The 18,279-nt window shown below is 36.2% G+C and overlaps 1 protein-coding gene and 1 non-coding gene across 4 annotated transcripts in view; one reads left to right on the plus strand and one right to left on the minus strand.

Moving 5' to 3' along the window:
• Window positions 1-1,554: 1,554 nt before the first annotated feature.
• The window catches only part of LOC126378104 (heterogeneous nuclear ribonucleoprotein L), a 506,263-nt gene continuing 489,538 nt past the window's right edge, over window positions 1,555-18,279 (minus strand). For 2 of the 3 annotated variants that reach the window (XM_050026272.1, XM_050026274.1), the window contains 10 exons: window positions 17,952-18,035; window positions 13,728-13,807; window positions 11,821-11,916; window positions 10,767-10,877; window positions 7,321-7,442; window positions 6,591-6,741; window positions 6,211-6,329; window positions 5,617-5,705; window positions 5,144-5,294; window positions 1,555-2,430 (listed from right to left, as the gene is read on the minus strand). In XM_050026272.1, coding sequence (XP_049882229.1) covers window positions 2,427-2,430; window positions 5,144-5,294; window positions 5,617-5,705; window positions 6,211-6,329; window positions 6,591-6,741; window positions 7,321-7,442; window positions 10,767-10,877; window positions 11,821-11,916; window positions 13,728-13,807; window positions 17,952-18,035 — 1,007 coding nt within the window. In that variant the 3' untranslated portion in view covers window positions 1,555-2,426. The remainder of the gene's footprint in view (window positions 2,431-5,143; window positions 5,295-5,616; window positions 5,706-6,210; window positions 6,330-6,590; window positions 6,742-7,320; window positions 7,443-10,766; window positions 10,878-11,820; window positions 11,917-13,727; window positions 13,808-17,951; window positions 18,036-18,279) is intronic. The other variant, XM_050026273.1, reaches the window with a different exon arrangement.
• On the plus strand, window positions 12,101-12,172 carry Trnaa-cgc (transfer RNA alanine (anticodon CGC)). Its single transcript has one exon. It is a non-coding gene; the product is annotated as a tRNA-Ala (tRNA).

Consider the following 18,279-nt stretch of genomic DNA (forward strand, 5'->3'; position numbering starts at 1 on the left):
GTAGTTACTTTTAAGAGTATCGATAAAAATCTTGAGTTTTTTTGTGAAGTTCGAAGGTGTGGTGTAGAAATGAAAGAATATTTTGTAGTGTTGACATGTATTTAATGTTTACCATGTAACTACAAATACCTAATTCAATGAAAGGTATGCTAAAAATATATTATGTATTTGAGAAAAGACAACTAAAATGATTACAATAATTATTATAAATATGCCAGAGTGCGGTTTCTCGTGATATTTTTTGTATGAGTCGACTTTAGTTTCAGGCGTTGTATGGGCTTCTACTTTTTAGCTATCGAAATTGTAGTTTTTCATTCATTTTACTAGTTGAAAAATTGTGACATAAAAGCACTATTTTATGACATTTTTGTAAAAAAACTAAATCTTACGATCGATAGCTAAAAACTACCCAATGTTTTTATGTAACAATTTCAAATTGTGTTTTAGACAGTAAAATTGATTATTTTTATTGACATTTACTTTTCGGCAGCTAGATAATCATTCAAATGTATGAAGGTTTACCAACACGTTCATCTGATGCAAAATGTATGAGACATGTCAGAAAATTCTGAATAACCATTTGGGATATTATTAACCCCGTTATGCAAAAGTTTTTATTATAATTGATATGTCTTGTTAATTTTGCGTGTTCTAAACTCGTGGCACCTCATCGACTTTTCGATCAATTTTATTGCCTAAAAAGTCAACCAATGGCAAAAATGGAGTAGAATAGTGTCATTTGTCAGTAACAACAGGGTTTTAAAAACAATTTAGTAGAATTAATCAAGGGAATTGACAACAAATCAATGAATATAGCTTCTCTCTACATAAAACACAGGAAGGAAGTAAGCTATCACGACATCAATGCCCTAACACTAATACACTTAAGTTTTCCATTCGAAAATATTTCTAGAGAAAAAGATATGCATCTATTTATCTGATAACATTGATTTTTTTAATTTTCTAGTTTTTTTTCAGCTATTAAGAGATCTATCCGTTTTCAATTCAGGCTGACTATAAGACTGTTTACGCTATGAAAAGTTAAAGTACAGGTGAAAGCAAAAGACATTTCAGTTATTTAAATCCGAACACGAAGAGACATTTTAAAGACTTTTTGAAAGGAACCATATCATAAACAGTTATATAGACAAGCTACCACAAGTCACACAATACAGACATCTATTCTTAGACATAAAAATGAAATAGATAAAATAGCGTGATGGTGTTATCTTCGACAACGACAGGGTCGTCCCGTAAGGCTCAGTCGAACTATAGGTACTTTGTTTTTTAAGAAAAATTTATAGAAAATCCGTACTGCCATATTTTCTTCACTAATCGAATATAATTGACATTGCAATGACACTTACTACTAGCCTATTAGAGTGCTAAACTATGTCTTACATTTAGATATTTTTTTGGTTCTTAAAAAGTTAAGAATAAGATGGTCAAAGAAAGTGTGCTATAGCCACTCTAATTACAAACTCATGCAAAAATAAAATAAAAGAAACATGCACACTCCAAGCATAAGTTACGAACATAAATGAAACTCAAATATTCTACCTTATACCACAGTTTCTTTATTTCTTGTACATTTTCACAACTGTCAAGTTTTACAAACAACCGAATTGAAGGGAATCAAATTCTCAAACGTACTTTGGTCAACATTTGTTTCATGTCAGCCAATACCGTACAAAAAGGGAATAAAACAAAAATATAACGATACCTTAAACAAACTCACAAACTAATATCATTTTATCTATTTATTCGTTACAAAAAAACGTTAAAATCAGTACCATCCTCAACACTCCTAAATCGTCTTTATTTAAATTAGATGTCAAAAATGAAAGTCAAAAAAATTTACACCAAAGAGTTTGAAAATGGCACTGGTAATAATACATAGACTAATTCTAAATATTATTCAAATTATATGGGAATAATCTTAACCAATACCTAAGATAGTTTATAAAATGAAATGCATGGTGTATGCATCCGGAGCATCGCTCCACATAAAATAAAATAAAAAACAAAAGAAAATAATGGAATTGTAGTAATGTGTTTAATAACATGAATTTTTTTGTTACTGTGTCTAAGTTTACAACTAAAAACTATCTGTTAATGTCTTTATAAAGAGTGATCTAGATCACAAAATTGTAAAAATAAAGGAATTATTCAAGTTATTGCCATCGTGAAAAATTTACCGCCTCTAAATTTCAATCATTCAAAAAAGTTAAGTTATTGATTTTTTCGAAATGTAAATTTTGAGATCTCGGAAATATGTTTCTGTTTTTTTTTTGCAGTGGTAAATTTTTCGTTTATTTCCCTACAATGGCAATCCCGTCCCCCCGCACTCGTTGTCGTGTGCCTGTGTATATGTGTGTTGCCGTCGGTCTTGATATGTGTGAGTGTGTGTGCTCGCCGCATCTCCGTTAACTAGAAGCAAATTGAAAATGTGAGTTTGCATGTTTACGTTGCCTTTTTTCTTAAGAAGCCGATGCCAATATTTGTATCCATATTCGCCATTTTGATTTTATAGCGCACCAAATGGCTGCCGCCATCTTACATCTAATATTAGACATTTTGTTATATAATTACAAGATGCACAGCAGAGGATTTTTAAAATTTTCTTACAAAGTGTCAGTGTATGGCAAGTGTAAGATTTTAGACTTTATTACTTTCTAAACAATAAAATAGTATATGAGTTGAGAAAAACAATATTTTTAGGAAGTATGTAACTCTAATTTCAAATTTTGGCATCGCTTCTTGTAGCTTCAAGTTCCGACCTAAGAAAGAAAATAATAATGGGGGTAGTTGAAAAATGTCTGAAATGTGTAATAGCGTGGGTACTTATATTATTATGATAGATATCTTTTTAGGCCGGATCTCTGCCAAATGTATAAGTTTTTATGTTTAATGTAAAATAAATGTGAAATAAAAATAAACAAAAATATAGAAACTGAAAGATTTTGAGCAAAGTCTAAGTGGGTATGTTCTCTATGTGAAAAAGACATGTACGAAGTGTATTTTTACATGTATTTTTTAGAATTTAATTTCAATTATTTGTCATCGTGATATGTAATTTCTAAGCGAAACGTACTTTCATATATATCATTAATATCATACGCACAAACATACACACGTCCTATGAAATAAAATATAGAAATTGACATATTCAACAGGACAAGCATATATGTACAGTCGAGAACAACTTTATTAATTCTAAATTTATTCTACAATTTACACCTAGCTCAGCATTTTAAGTACAAATCTAAAATAGAAAGCATAATATTGCGGTGATCCTCATAAAATATATTATTATGACAGTTGTGCACGACTGTACTTCAATAATTACGTGGGTATTTTCTAAACACTTCAAAATGTGGCATAAAATAATAAGCAATAATTTATCCTACAATTTTACATTGACATGTTTTAAAAATCGACTGTTGTTCAAAAGTTAATCGATAAATTGTGAAACGAAAATCGCATGTATTTTACGATGATGCCACACTAAAAAGTATTCACTTATTGCAAATTCAACCCCACAGTTGAATAAACCTTAATACCTACAATTATCTACAGGCCCATATTTAGCGGATTATTAAAATTGACATTCTGACTTCACGATGTTGCACACAAAGATATGTCATTCCTTTTATTACAATTAAAAACCTATTTTTTAAAAGTCCATTACACTATGCCGATAAAATTTTTCACCGTTATACACAACATTGCAGTTTTTAATTTTTATAGTTATTTTTAAACGTGACACTTGAGTACTTGATTGTACTTTTTAACAACTATTGGCGCAAATTAATTGTAATATCAACTGCATTTTATGTACAGTAATCCATCTATATGTATAATTGTTTACATATATATTTAAAATCTAACATCTTTTTATAACTTTGGCTTAATATTTGGCTTAGATAAGAGAGAAGGAACGAAAGCGCAACGGTATATTTTTATATTTTTACAATATGGCGTCCTTTTAGCGTTACACTCAAAAATTTTTGTCAAATGCTCTAGTGTCAAAAAGATAGTTCACATTTTTTTTTAAAGATAGAAAAGATTTTGAAACTTATTTAATTTAAAAAATTGGTGTACAGTCCTTTCGTATAAGAATAGATAGTATTTCGTTAAAACAACGAAGAAGGTATATTATATAAAATGCATCATCTCTATATTTGGCTTGATACTTAGCATTTTGAAAAAATAATAATTGACAAATAATGTTGGCAAAAGCTAGTAAGGATTAATAAAAATCCCAAAAATGCATTGAAACAGTTCAATAATATTATTATTATAATAAGTAGGTGTAATAAAAAATAATTAGTAATAATGCAAATGGCGGAAAAAGTGCGCCATTTTAATAACACACAAAATCTTTAAACGTATGGACAACGAAGGAAAAAATATAAGAACAGGAGAGTAAAATACCAAGAAAATATAGAGACGCCATTATTTTTTCTATGGTCCCTACTGTGAAAAGTCAAAATAGATAAATATTTTTACTTTACGTTAAAATCCATTAAAATCGTTTAGAAGAAGATTTTCAGTCATAATTTATCAACTTTAAAAAAATTCAATCTTTTTCAACGCGGGAGAAAATGCTGGTTTTTCGAAAAAATATACTTCGAAGATTTGTTATAGCCAATTACATGTTTATAGCCATAGGTGTGTATCTAAAATTTATATTTTAAGAAGTAATAACTTTAGGCCGGCATTTTTAAATACTGCGCGAATCGTTTTAATATTAAATACTCAATAAAAATTTACAATAATAAAATATGAACTTTAAAACCAAACCTTACAACAAACTGGATTCATAAACGTCACTAAATTAAACTACTTTTGTGCAGAACATAACCATCGGCTCAAGACGCCACTACAAAATTTACAATCAACAAACAACAGAAACAAATTAAACATTCTATTTTAACGATTAAAAATTCCATGCTGGTAACATTAACTCTTTGGCTTAAACGAAACCTGGCAACACTGCCGTTTTAAAAAACTTTCCGAATCGACTTAACATTGGTCCGTCGTCCCTAAAACACAATTAACATGTCTTTTTAAACACTTTGCTTCATTGAATTTTTACACGTTGTTTTTTATAACCTAATGTTATATCAATTGTTCTTACTAGTATTCGTGTTCTATAGCCATCCCGTTGTTCTGTCCTTGCCGGTTCGGTTCCTGGTTCTGATCCCGTTTCGACGGATTCTGGCCCTTCCCTTGCCCAATTTGCCGCGACGACGAGAAACACAGCTTCATTACGAAGGGGAATTTTGCACCTGGAAAATGTCGGCGTAATAATGAGTGATTGATTTTTCTATTCAAAAATTACCTAATATATGAACTAATCCAGTATATAACTAATCTGATCGTAACTCGCCCAAATAGGTTATAAATGTACCAAATCTGATCCTAAAATGACCAAATTTGATCTTAAACCGATCAAATCTGATCCTAAACTGACCAAATCTGATCCTAAACCGACCAAATCTGATCCTAAACTGACCAAATCTGATCCTGAATTAACCAAATCTCGTCGTAAAGTAGCCTGTATTGGTCAAAATCTAATCTGATATAATAACTAATAAATACTAAACCCACCTGGGTGCTGGATGGTAGCGTGGTTACAAGCCATGATTGCCATCACGGACTGCGATATGTTCTGGAACTCCATTAGGCCCGACGACGACCTGGAATAATAATACACAATATTTACACGATTGAATGTGTCGTGAACCGTGGAGAGCCGTGGTAGCCCAGTTGGTAGAACACATGCCTCTCACTTTGAGGTCGCAGGTTCGAATCTAGCACATGCCTAAACCATAAATGATTATCACGTGCTCAGCGGTGAAGGAAAACATCGTGAGGAAACCCACATTCCCGAGAAATGCATTTTCGGAGGTATGTCACCTAAACTGTATTGGGCTGATTTTCCCTTCGCGGGTTGGAAGGTCAGGCAGTCGCTTCTGTAAAAAACCGGTCCCGTCAAATCTTCAGGTTAGGTAAGCGGACCCTGTGAAAAACGGGATAATGATAATGTGAAATTAGTCCCAGATGGACAGGATCTGCGGGTTTAATTGCCTTTTAGCTTAGAGTCCAAAATAATTCCCAATAAAAACAGTAGTAACCGTGAGATCCAGTTGCAACTTCATAAACCCAGTGGACAACTACAGACAACTAGCACTCAGCGCTCACCTCTCACTCTTAAGTGGAAACTTGGAGATGGTGTGCGGCGGCGCGACTCCGTAGTCTTTGAACACCTGCAGCAGTTGGTCGTCAGATACGTCTGGTGGCGTGTTGAAGAAGTGGAGCACCTGGAATTACAAAAATAAGTTTTAAAATCATAATGAGTCTGACATTTTATCACGTTTTTCTATGACGTCACAGTGTGCTTTTTCAATACAAATTAATAATTTAAATAATTTCGTGTTTTGACATTTAGTAAAAAGTAAGTGATTTGATTGGTGTCTATTGTGTCTAGAAATCTGAACCAAGATTTACAATAAGCAATGAGGTTGGTAATCCACCTCATAACCCACGCGATAAGAAGAAGAATAAGCAAGTAAAGGACTGACCTTAGAGGGCGGTTGTATTCTGTTCTTGTGTATGGAGGCTGGCGTGAGGAAGCGATTGTTCTTGTTGCCGACATAGTCCTTGAATGAGGGACTCTTGTCCGGGAGAGGGTACGGGTTCATCACCTCCGATAGGTACGCTTGCTTTGAGAACCTGTAATCAAAGTAATAATCTTAGGTTATGTTCACTAAGTGTGCTGGGACAAAGATTTGTACCAAAATATTATTTTTAAAATGTATTTTTCACTAACAAACAAATTACGGTTTAAGAAATTTATTTCTCCAAAATAATACAATTCACTTAACTAGAGAAATACAATATACCTTAAATTAAAATTATGTTAGTGAGTAACGGATGGACGCGTAAATGCTATTAGTGGTAAATAATTATTAAGTTTACAATAACTCAGAAAATGACTATTAGACCAACAAAATGTGCCAAAATAAACCCAACATTCTAGTATTTTATAATATGAATATAGAATGTTATGTAATGTTATGTATAGTTATGTAATGTTACTTACTGTGTGTTGTGTTTGTTACTTACTTAGTTTTATTATTATTGTTTTTTGGTTTGTTTTTCTTTTTGTTTTGGATTATTTTTTCTGTGTACTTATTACTGTGTACTGTCCTGTGTTAAATGTAATGTACTTGTCTGTCTGTGTCTGTGGTGTCCGGAAAAATAAATGTTTCTTTCTTTCTTTCTTATGTTATGTAATGTTATGTTACTTACGCCAATGTCAATGTGTAGTCTCCAACAGTAACGTTGTTCAGGTTCTGTACGCAGCGTTCAACTGACACCCCGTCGCCCATCTGCACCATCGCCGTGCCTTCTTTCGTCTTCAAGAACTTTATCTGGGGATGAGAAATGTTCCAGGTTTAGGGTGATTCCGCGATTGTCCTGTTCAGAGAACGGGTGACAAGACATCGTAGTGTCGTATGGAATTCCGGCTCACGCTCTGAACCACTGTATGTGACTTTTATTTTGAATCATAAATAACGGCCTCCGTGGTCCAATAGTTGAGCGTTGGGCTCACGGTCCGGTGGTCCCGGGTTCGAATCTGACGCGTACGTAAAATGTAAAAGCTTGAAGCGCCGCGTGTCGCCCCGCGTATCCCTGAACGCCGCCTTATCTAGACGAATGGGGATCGCTGAGGACTCAGCCCCATTACATTACAGTGACAACCGTTCATATAGAGTCTATATGATAGACCATAGAATATATATTATAGACCATAGAGCAACATAGGTTCGCAGAGGGGAACGTGTGCGTATGGATACTCCCTCCCGTGTTGCTCTATAATATAGACAGTTTTTTTTTACAATTTTATTATTATAAATTATAAAAATATTCTGTATATAACAGCCTCCGTTGTCTAGTGGTTAGAGCGTCAGGCTCACGATCTGGAGGTCCGGGTTCGATTCCCGATGGGGACATTGTCGAAATCACTCTGTGAGACTGTCCTTTGTTTGGTAAGGACTTTTCAGGCTTGAATCACCTGATTGTCCGAAAAAGTAAGTTAATTCCGTGCTTCGGAGGGCACGTTAAGCCGTTGGTCCCGGCTATTAGCCGTAAAAACACCTCCACCAACCACCAGTGGAGCAGCGTGGTGCTCCATACCCCCTCCGGTTGATTGGGGGGAGGCCTGTGCCCAGCAGTGGGACGTATATAGGCAGTTTATGTTATGTATAAAAATATTAATTTTATTATTATTATTAATATAGACAGATACTCTGCCATCTCCAATGACAAAAATAGTTATTATTTTTTGTATAAATATATAGCTAGAAACCCATGTACTGATTGACTAACTGATATAATTATTATAATGTATTTCATATATTGCACCTCTTTTTATTCTCCCGCAGCTATTCTTATACTACATCTAGGTTGGCTGGAAGAGATCTCCCCTAGAGATGAGTCCTCCCTTGTTAACGACCATTGCATGTTTGTGATGTAAGTAACTAGTTGTTAAGTGCAATAAAGTATATAAAATGAAGTAAAAGTTTGAAAAGAGCCCTTAATATCTTTCACAATTTATTTACCCCTATCAAATAATCTTAGATTGTGAGGGGCTTTTTCATGATTCGACATCTCAACTCTTCCCCCGGGCACCGAAGTCCCGACCTTATTTAACTTAATTCTACTTCAACAATTCGATTACGGGAATTTCGTTAAGCCATTCGAGTTTATTCTTGTTCGTACGTAGGTATGTGTAGAAAATATTTGTTGGAATTGCTTATACATAAATACACACCTGAAATTCTTAATAGGATGGGGAGAGGCAAGATTACATTGCGGCCAATTGGGTCGCGTTATCGTCTACTAGGTACAAGAGAAATTATGAAATTCTGATTACTAAATAAAGACAGATCTAAAACTAACGAAAAACATTTTCTTTTTTCCATTAAACATATATTTATTTCATAAAATACGGTTTAGCAAAGAATTTAAAAAAAAGACTAGGCATCCACCACAGGCTTCGTCGTGGCTTTTTCCATTTAAGTAACTTATGAATTTTAATAAAGAAAAACGTAATAATAAGTCCGACATATCATCACGTTTTGAGTATTTTGACGAGTTGGAAACTACCCTATTTCACAAGGTCAAATAATGAAAGGGTAGACCTAGGAGAACATTTATGAAACAAAAGAGAAAGTGCAGGTCGTGTCGTATCAGGAGGTGAAGGATTTGGCGGGAAGAAGAGAGGAATGGCGATTACTCCACCGACAAGAGCGCAGCTCCCTAATAAAGAGAGAGAAATAATGAAAATGGCAAATTGTAATCATTATATTCAAACTTCTCTTATTTTCAATGTTAGTATTTATACTTCTTCTTTAACTTGGGAGCAGGGACCCATCTAGTTCCTATTAATTACCTATACAAAAACGAAAATTGAATTCACATCACTAATTCCAGAGCCACGCTCTTGTCGGTGTAGCATTCTCCATGTTACTTTTTAGGGAAAAATAGTATTTTCCCTCTTGCCTTCCGCCCGCAGTACTCTGTGTGACGGAAAAATGGAATTATTTCATACATAATTCTTCCATTAAATCAAATAGATGTTCCAAAAGTCACAATAGCAAGAAAAAAAAATATACGGCCGAATTGAGAACCTCCTCCTTTTTTGAAGTCGGTAAAAATAGGAAGAGTTTATAATATTTTTTATTTTTTGTCGGTTCTTTATACTATCAAGTGGAGGTTTACAGGCGTAATTCATTTAGCTTAGTTTATCCAGAACAAAAATAATAATTTAAATGGTGTGGCTTCACATACGCCATCCATTGTCGCCGAAACGTATATATCGAGAGTCCTAACACCCTGAAGGGTGTAAGGATAGATACACCCTCTTTTTGTAAAAAATATTTTTTTATATGTAGTTTTTAATTGTAATAAAAATAACATTTAAGTAGGAAGTTGACTTTAGATCCAGAGTAAACTTAAAGAAAATAGAAAGGATTTATAATATCTTTTTTATTGATTGTAGGTTTTTCTAGAGCTTCAAGTTTTTTTTTATTTATTTATTTAATAACAATATAAGTACCGTTTACAATTTTAAAAACATTCGCCAAACTGAAAGACAGTTTGTTGGCGAAATCATGCACTCATTACTCAGTGAACGCTCACAAGTGTATTGAAGTGGTGGCTTACAAGTGTATAGCTCATTTACCTTACTTTATGTATGACAAATATAATAATTTCGATCACCGAATGGCTTGGCTACACTTACGCCATCTATTGTAACCGAGCTAGGATCAACACACTTTAAAGCCACGCCGAAGTAGGCTCTTGGACGATATCTAGATCCACACTTTATTCTTTGGCGTGTCTATTGACTTATAATAATAATAATAATAACATTGGTCGAGCAGGCGCCATAGTCCCCCATAGCTCCAGTATCCCGGTCCACTAACCCCCAACCCAATAGCCCAGTTCCCTTTGTTCCCATAATCTGCAATAGTCCTACACGAACCGGGGATTGTCTTTGGGTGCACTCCCATAGTGCATACAGGGATAATCGCCGGTTGGTGTCACACCACATTTAGATTAAACTGTCTTAAGGGGCCTCTACGTGTTGGCTTCGGCCCCACGCACGCCTTCCAAAAGTCCGGGCCTCCATAGGCCCGAGATATGAAAAAGACATACAATAATAATAATAAATAACGCGTGCAACTCACTCTGACAACGTTTCCGTAGAGGCAGCACAGGTTGAAGAGCCGGTCCGCGTTGGCTGTCTGCGGGTCCAGACCGTAGACCATCATCACAGCGCCCTGCTGGGGTGGGCCGCCCTGGAAACGTCATCATTTAATATGTTAGTTTGCTTATTTAAGTTGATGATGATGATGTGATCCAGCCGATTTCAGCTACGGCGACTGCTTCAACTCCGACGTTCATGTGCTTGCATGTGGATTTTATAGCCAATCTTATTGGTAAAGATCCTCACACATAGCGGGCATGTGAGCACACCATTTAAATATGTATAATTTATATTGCCGTAGGCGGTCGAGCTTTCAATTCATCGCGCTTGGCGTCAAGCTCTAAACGCCGTCGATGTTCAAATTCATGAACTTTGGTGTGAACCAAAGCTCTCCATTCCGGACGTTTAGTGGTTCGCTTTTCTCACTGACATGGCTCAATGCCGCACTTATTTATGTGCCGCTTTAGCACGTCTTAAGTTGTATTTAAGTTATTATACATATGAACGAGATTGACCAAAATTGTATATGTATACTTATTGTATATGTAGATTTGCCGCAGATAGCATAAACTACTTGTCCAAGGGGTCTACTCCACTTACAAGTACGTACAGGTAGTCATACAAGTAGTATGGGTATTAGTTACACCGTAACGAATACTGAGAGGGATGATTCAGACTATGATTCTGAGTTGATATCATCTGGAATTTCTAGACGGAAAATTGAACATTTTAGTGTTTGCCTGGTCTGAATCGTCCTTCAAAGTTTAGACATCGCTTTAAGCGATAAAGCTGCCATGTACCTAGTTAAGAGTATTTCGTAAATATTTCCTTTTATTTTGGTACAATAAAGTCTCTCAGGCCTGTTGTCGTCTTAAACGTTGTACCGGGTGAGAGCCTTCAGCGCTCCCCATTTCTCCGGCCGAGTAGTTAATGCCATCTGCGGCAAATCTACAATAAGTCACGTCAAAATAAAAGTATAATTGTATTTGTATTGTTAGACAAGAAGATGAGGGGCGCCAGCAGGTGAGGCTCACCTGGTTCTGGGGCGGCATGGGCGGGTGGTGCATGGGCGGCGGAGGCACGAAGCCTTCGCCCCCGTAGCCCTCTGGCCCGTAGCCGCGGCCGTCACGCTGCAAATGTACAATTATGAGATTAAACGAACTTACCTGTAAGTGAAGTTCTATCTCAATTATACGTTGCTCCTTGTTCGAGAGGGTTTACGGTTCTTGTGACGATGCTGGAGCATAAGACGTAGACTACACGGTAAAGCCTCTCGAACAAGGAGCGAGTATAATACACATTGAATAACAAACGGCCTCCGTGGTCCAGTGGTTGAGCGTTGGGCTCGCGATCCGGAGGTCCCGGGTTCGAATCCCGGTGGGGACATATCACGAAAATCACTTCGTGGTCCCTAGTTTGGTTAGGAAATTACAGGCTGATCACCTGATTGTCCAAAAATTAAGATGATTCGTGCTTCGGAAGGCACGTTAAGCCGTTGGTCCCGGTTACTACTTACTGATGTGAGTAAGTAGTCGTTACATGAGCCATGTCAGGGACCTTTGGCGGGTCGATAATAACCCTGACACCAGGGTTGATGAGGTTGGTAATCCACCTCACAATCTATTATATTTCCTAGAAAGCACTGTCCTGTGGTACACCGGAGTGCTTCGAACGCCGGTTCGACTGGCACCAACTATCAAATTTATTTTAAGTGCTGATTTCACTCAACACCATTGGCTCCACCACTATAGACGGGGATACGGCTCAAACAGAAAGCTCGGTGACGCGTGGGTACTTAGTTCATCTTGCGTTGGATGTACCTCAGACTACCCCAATTGGGATGTAGTCCTGAGCTTACGTTATGTTGTCATAGTCTTTTCCGAACGCCCATTTAATAATTGAGAATTGAATTACTAATACACGAAAATCGTTACGAAGAGCGATGTGTCGTTCCGAAAAAAAAAAGAAAAATAGAAAAAGACTTTTATTACTTACTTAAACTTAAGGCAGATGAGACGAGAGTACAAGAACGAACAATTGGAAAAAAAAAAACAAAAAAACAGCCAGTGTCCTTTCTATTAAGGAGTGTTTACAACGGGAACTTTCCCGGAATCGTCACTGTTTGACACACGATTTTTTTCCTGAGAGCTGCGCGGCCGGCTTTTTTTCGTAATTATAATTACATTCATTAATTCGGCCTTTGCCCTACTTATCCAAAATTGGCTTTGATCCATTATAAAATTAAGGCCTCATTAGGCCTATAATGGCTAATAAAGACTTTTTATGAATGATTTTTTGGCTAAAGGCTTCGTATTTTTTTAAATAAATGAATAAAAAATAATAAAAAAGTACGCCTTAAAGAAATCAGTTTCGCGCGTGTTGTATTTTTTTTACAGCTACTACAATTTGTCAACATCCATTGCAAGATGAACTATGTACCCACACCTCGTCGAGCTTTCTGTTAGACCAACGTGATAGGTGGTAAGGTATCGCCGTATATAATGGTCGAGCCATCGGTGTTAGTGAAAACTGCACTTAAGGTAAATTAATAACTCATTGGTGCAAATCCGGGGTTCGAGCCGGCGCTAGCCGTTTGAGAAGCAAAACAGTGTACCATACGAGCACAGTGATAGTGAAATGGTATGCCAAAAACCATATTTACTTATATACAAGTAAAACAATGTTACCTAAAGAATAAACATATGTTTGAGTTTGAAAGGAAAGCGTGTATGCGTGTAGTATTTTTTTTTTAAGAAAAAACGTCTAGGGTCCTGTGCCGAAGTTTTTCTAGCAGATTCGATTCCCCGGCTATACAGGTTGTGAGAAGCTGCAGTAGTTTCAGGCGGATGAGACGTTAGTTATGTAAAAAAATGACGATTCAAAGTGTAACTTTGTCAAGTACTGAATATTTTTGAATTTGAATTTTGAATAAAATGTTTACCGGGTGATGTGGCGGGGGCGGCCCGTGTCTATCCTTCATCATCCCTGGAGGCGGTGGTCCTCCGCTGCCGAAGTCCATATCTGTAAATAAATGATAAAATAAATTATTCATTATTCTCGGACTTTATAAACGGGGTGAGTTTTTTAAGAGCCATGGTAGTCCAGTTACAAGAACGCTTCATTCTTCTGCGAGGACGCAGGAACCCCAGCACGAGCTTAATCCAATGATTTTCGAATTTATGTTTGGATCATAAATCATTACGTGCTCACCGGTAAAGGAAAACATCGCGAGGAAATCCACCCGATAAATGCGTTTCGGAGGTATGTGACCTAACCTGTATTGGACTGGTATTACCTTCGCAGAAGCTTTTGTAAAAATCGGACCTGTCATATCAGGTTAGGTAGGTAAAAGGTTCATAAGCTCAGGGCATCCCAATTGAGGCAGTCACAGGCACACCCATCGTAAGGTGACCTAAGCACCCACACTTCACCGAGCTTTCTATTAGACCAAAGTGATAGGCCGTATCGCTATCTATAATGGGTGTTAGTGAAAATTGCACTTATATTATCTTGCCAAATGCCTTTAATTTTGCCTACTAATCTCTCACAATATCACAAACCAATGTATACATCATTGCCTTATAGTAAAAACCACGTAAACGCCTTTTCCAAAAATCACATTCTGATGTTTTTTTTTGGCAACTAAACATCGCAATAGATAAAGCAATCCAGATAAAAAATTGTAGTCTCAATTTTTACCTACAATGAAATTAATTAAATGAAATAAAGATTATGTTATAATTAATGCGGTTAAAAAGACCACATCGCAGCAATTCATCTAAAAAAGCAATACTGCAATTTGACATTTGCGCATATGAAAGTAAGTGCGCAATGCAAAAAAATGACAAATAGGTAGCAATATTGCTTTTATGTAATTATTGGGTTTTTACCTTTAATAAAAACATTTTTATTTTTATTTTATTTATTATTTTATTTTTTTTAGATGAATTGCTTCGATGAGGCCTTTCATTCTAGGTAAAAATTGAGACTACATTTTTTTATCTGGATTTAAATTAGCTTATCTATTGCGAGGTTTATTTGACAAAAAAACACATCAAATTGTGATTTTTCAAAAAGGCTAAACGTGGTTTTCTATAAAGCAACATTTTTTTTTGTAATGCACATCTATTTACACGTGCTTTTTTAATTTCCGAAGTGTAAAGGGTTAATACAACAATACATCCATGCTGGAAATGTCAGGTAATAAATGAAAGTCTGTTATTTTGTGTAAAAAAATGTTTATTGTATTATATTTGTTGTACAGTATGTGTGTAATCACTTGATAATGTAAACAATATATAAAATATAAATATTTATCTAAAGTATGTTACGAAGAAATATACATTAGAGTTATGTTTATCACCTCCAAAGATTTCAGGTATCTCGAAAAACTCGAAAATGGCTCAACCGATTTCTATGAATTTTTTGCGCGCTTTTGATTGGTTAACATTCGCGATGCGATTCGGTAGGACGACATGTGCACTAGTGCGCCAAGAAGACTTTAAAAATAGAACGATACTAAACAATGATCCTTGAAATTAGTGGTGATTGATCATTGTGCTATTTTTGAAACAAATATCCGAAACTGCCCTACTTTAAAACTATGTACCGTTGCTTTATATGGAAAAACATTTCAGCGCCATTTTGAAAAAATCATACTCTAATGTGAATTAATACCCCGAATTCTTTCAATTAACTTCAATCCATGTAAAAATTAAAACCATAAATTCTTACCTGGATTGAAAGAAGCTCTCTATTGCGAGGTTTCGTTAACAAAAATCATATCCGAGTGTGATTTTCAATAAGACGCTTACGTGCTTCAAGGTGACGATATGTACTTTAAACTTAATATGAGGAGTCGAACAGTAAAACGGCTTTAAAAGTCAAGCTTAATTTAATGCCGTTAAGCTGCAGTTAGTACTTAGCTTGAGTTCAATCTGAGGTATAGTTACAATGTTGAGAATAGTAAAATCTGGATGAAGATATTAACTGTAAGATGTGACCACAGATGTGGAAATCATGGAATGGTTACTATTATTTTTATGAAACGTCCAAATTTGTTTTTTTTAATCTATCTTATAGACAAAACAAAGTCACTGTGACCCGGTTCGCCTCAAATAGTCTTTAGAGTTTCATATAAGTTATAACTTCTAATATAATACCTATATTTCTTGTGCATTTTATTAATGTTTAAAATGCGTACCTAATTTTAATTTGTTAATAATTATTTTCTGTAGTTACTTGTACTCTTTAAAATAACTCATGACTATATCTCAATTGGGGTAGTCAGAGGTACATCCATGGCAAGATGAACTAAGTACGCACACCTCACTGAGTTTTCTGTTACACCAACGTGATAGGTGGTGAGCCGTATCGCCGCCTATAATGCCCATGCAATGGATGAAAATTAAAAAAAAAAACTCTCATCGTGTATTAAATTGGACATAAACAGTCTGTTAGTTGTCTATTTCCCATCGGGGTAAGTAGATACAATGGAATTCCATGTGCTTCGATCCTGACACACTTCTCTTGCTTCCTCCACATTCATCAATCGTTTCACACACGCACGCCGGTACAGAGTACATCGTACTGAACCTTTCTAAGGACATCTCCAATTTGGTTAATGTTCTAATCAATGTATAACCGAACCGAATGTAGTTAACCATTCCATCACTTCCACTATCGCGGTGTGTGTAACATAGTAACTTTGTACACTTAAATAGTTAGTACACTAAAACTTTACACACTAAACGGTTAACACTAAGTCTCTCGCACTAAAACTAGAGGTAGGTGTATCAAACAGCAGTACTGCAGTCATGCTACAAAATACGAGACCATGCAGCGAAATATAACAAGTTATTGTTACAGACAGAATGTTATATTGTTATTATATTATTATTGTAACATTGTATTTTTATTTTCTCGTGTGGATTACTAGGTCAATGACCGACAAAAAAATAAATAAAAAAAAATAAAAAAAAAATAATAATCTGTCAGGGTTACCATTGACGCGCCGGGGTCAACTGTTTAACGTGCCCTCCAAAGCACGGTTCATTTTACTTTCGGCCAATCGGGTGATCAGCCTGAAATGTCCTAACCAAACAAGGGATCACAAAGTGAATTTTGTTATGTGTCCCCGCCGAAACCGAATCCGGGACATCTAGATTATAACATTGTGTAATAAACAGTTTTTAAAAGCTTATTTAGAAGTCTCTTAGTATCGAAAGATGACAAGTATTCTATTTCGGATTTTATTTTCAACATAAGAAATAGACATATAATATTCTTCAATCGTGTGGGCTATGAGGTCAATGATCGACCTGATCAACCCTATATTATAGGATATTCATTTCATACAACATTGTACACAGCAGTGGCGGCCCTATGGCGGTGCAAGGGGTGCGACCGCACCGGGCGCCAAAGTAGGGGGGGGGGGGGGGACAAAGTCAACCAAGACTGGTCCACCCTGGCCGTAAACTAACTATTTTCAGGGGCTGAGGGGTGCCGCTTTGAGGCCTCGCCCCATCTAAATATTTTGCTAGGGCCGCCACTAGTAAATAGAGTAGGTATTAGTATATCAGCACAACATTAGCATCGATCAACCAATCACATGCGACTATGATGACGTCAGGTATCAATCAATTTATCAATCAATCAATCTATCAATAATTCTGTATATAAGGCTTGGGACTGGTCAAAGTTATAGTGGTTATTCGCCGCCAAACTTTCATTTTTTTTTATGCAATACACAGATCAACAGCCTAGCAATGTCCCACAACTGGCCACAAGTTTCCCCTCTGTCAACTGGAGGGGGTATGAAGCGTACTTAGCAATGGATAGGTATCACGATGGTACGGGTTCGATTCCCGATGGGGACATTGTCGAAATCGCTTAAAGAAACTGTCCTTTGTTTGGTAAGGACATTGCAGGCTTGAACACCTGATTGTGCTTCAGAAGGGACGTTAGACAGTCGACCTCGGGCTACTAACCCAAAATTCTAGTATTCCAGTATGCTCAGCAGTGTGACGCATATAGGCTGTTTATGTTAATTTGTTTGGCGATGATAACCTTAACCAACTTAAAAGTGCGTCACTCAGCAGGGTTTTTAAGTCTTTCTCTCTTGTTCTTCCATATTACAGTTGCCCTAAACCACTCTGGTACCCACCGTTCTGTCCTTGCTCGCTAGAATGTTGACTGTGCTGCCCGCAAGACTCCTCACTGCAAGACCTCGTGTGTGTGGCACTCGCATCTGGCGACGGGGAAACTCGTCAACATCAGAAACATTACTTTCATCAGTAAACACTTGTCTTGGCCGTCAATAAACACGTGACTGCCAATAAACGCGTGGTTGTCAATAAATGCATGACTGTCAATAAACGCGTGACTGGCAGTAAGCACTTAGTTATCAATAAATGGAAAATTCTCGATAAACGTGTGATTATAAATATATGCACGACTATCAAAAATTACGATTACGGTCAGAATAACGCATG

The sequence above is a fragment of the Pectinophora gossypiella genome, chromosome 25 (assembly GCF_024362695.1).
Source record: "Pectinophora gossypiella chromosome 25, ilPecGoss1.1, whole genome shotgun sequence".
Lineage (NCBI taxonomy): Eukaryota > Metazoa > Arthropoda > Insecta > Lepidoptera > Gelechiidae > Pectinophora > Pectinophora gossypiella.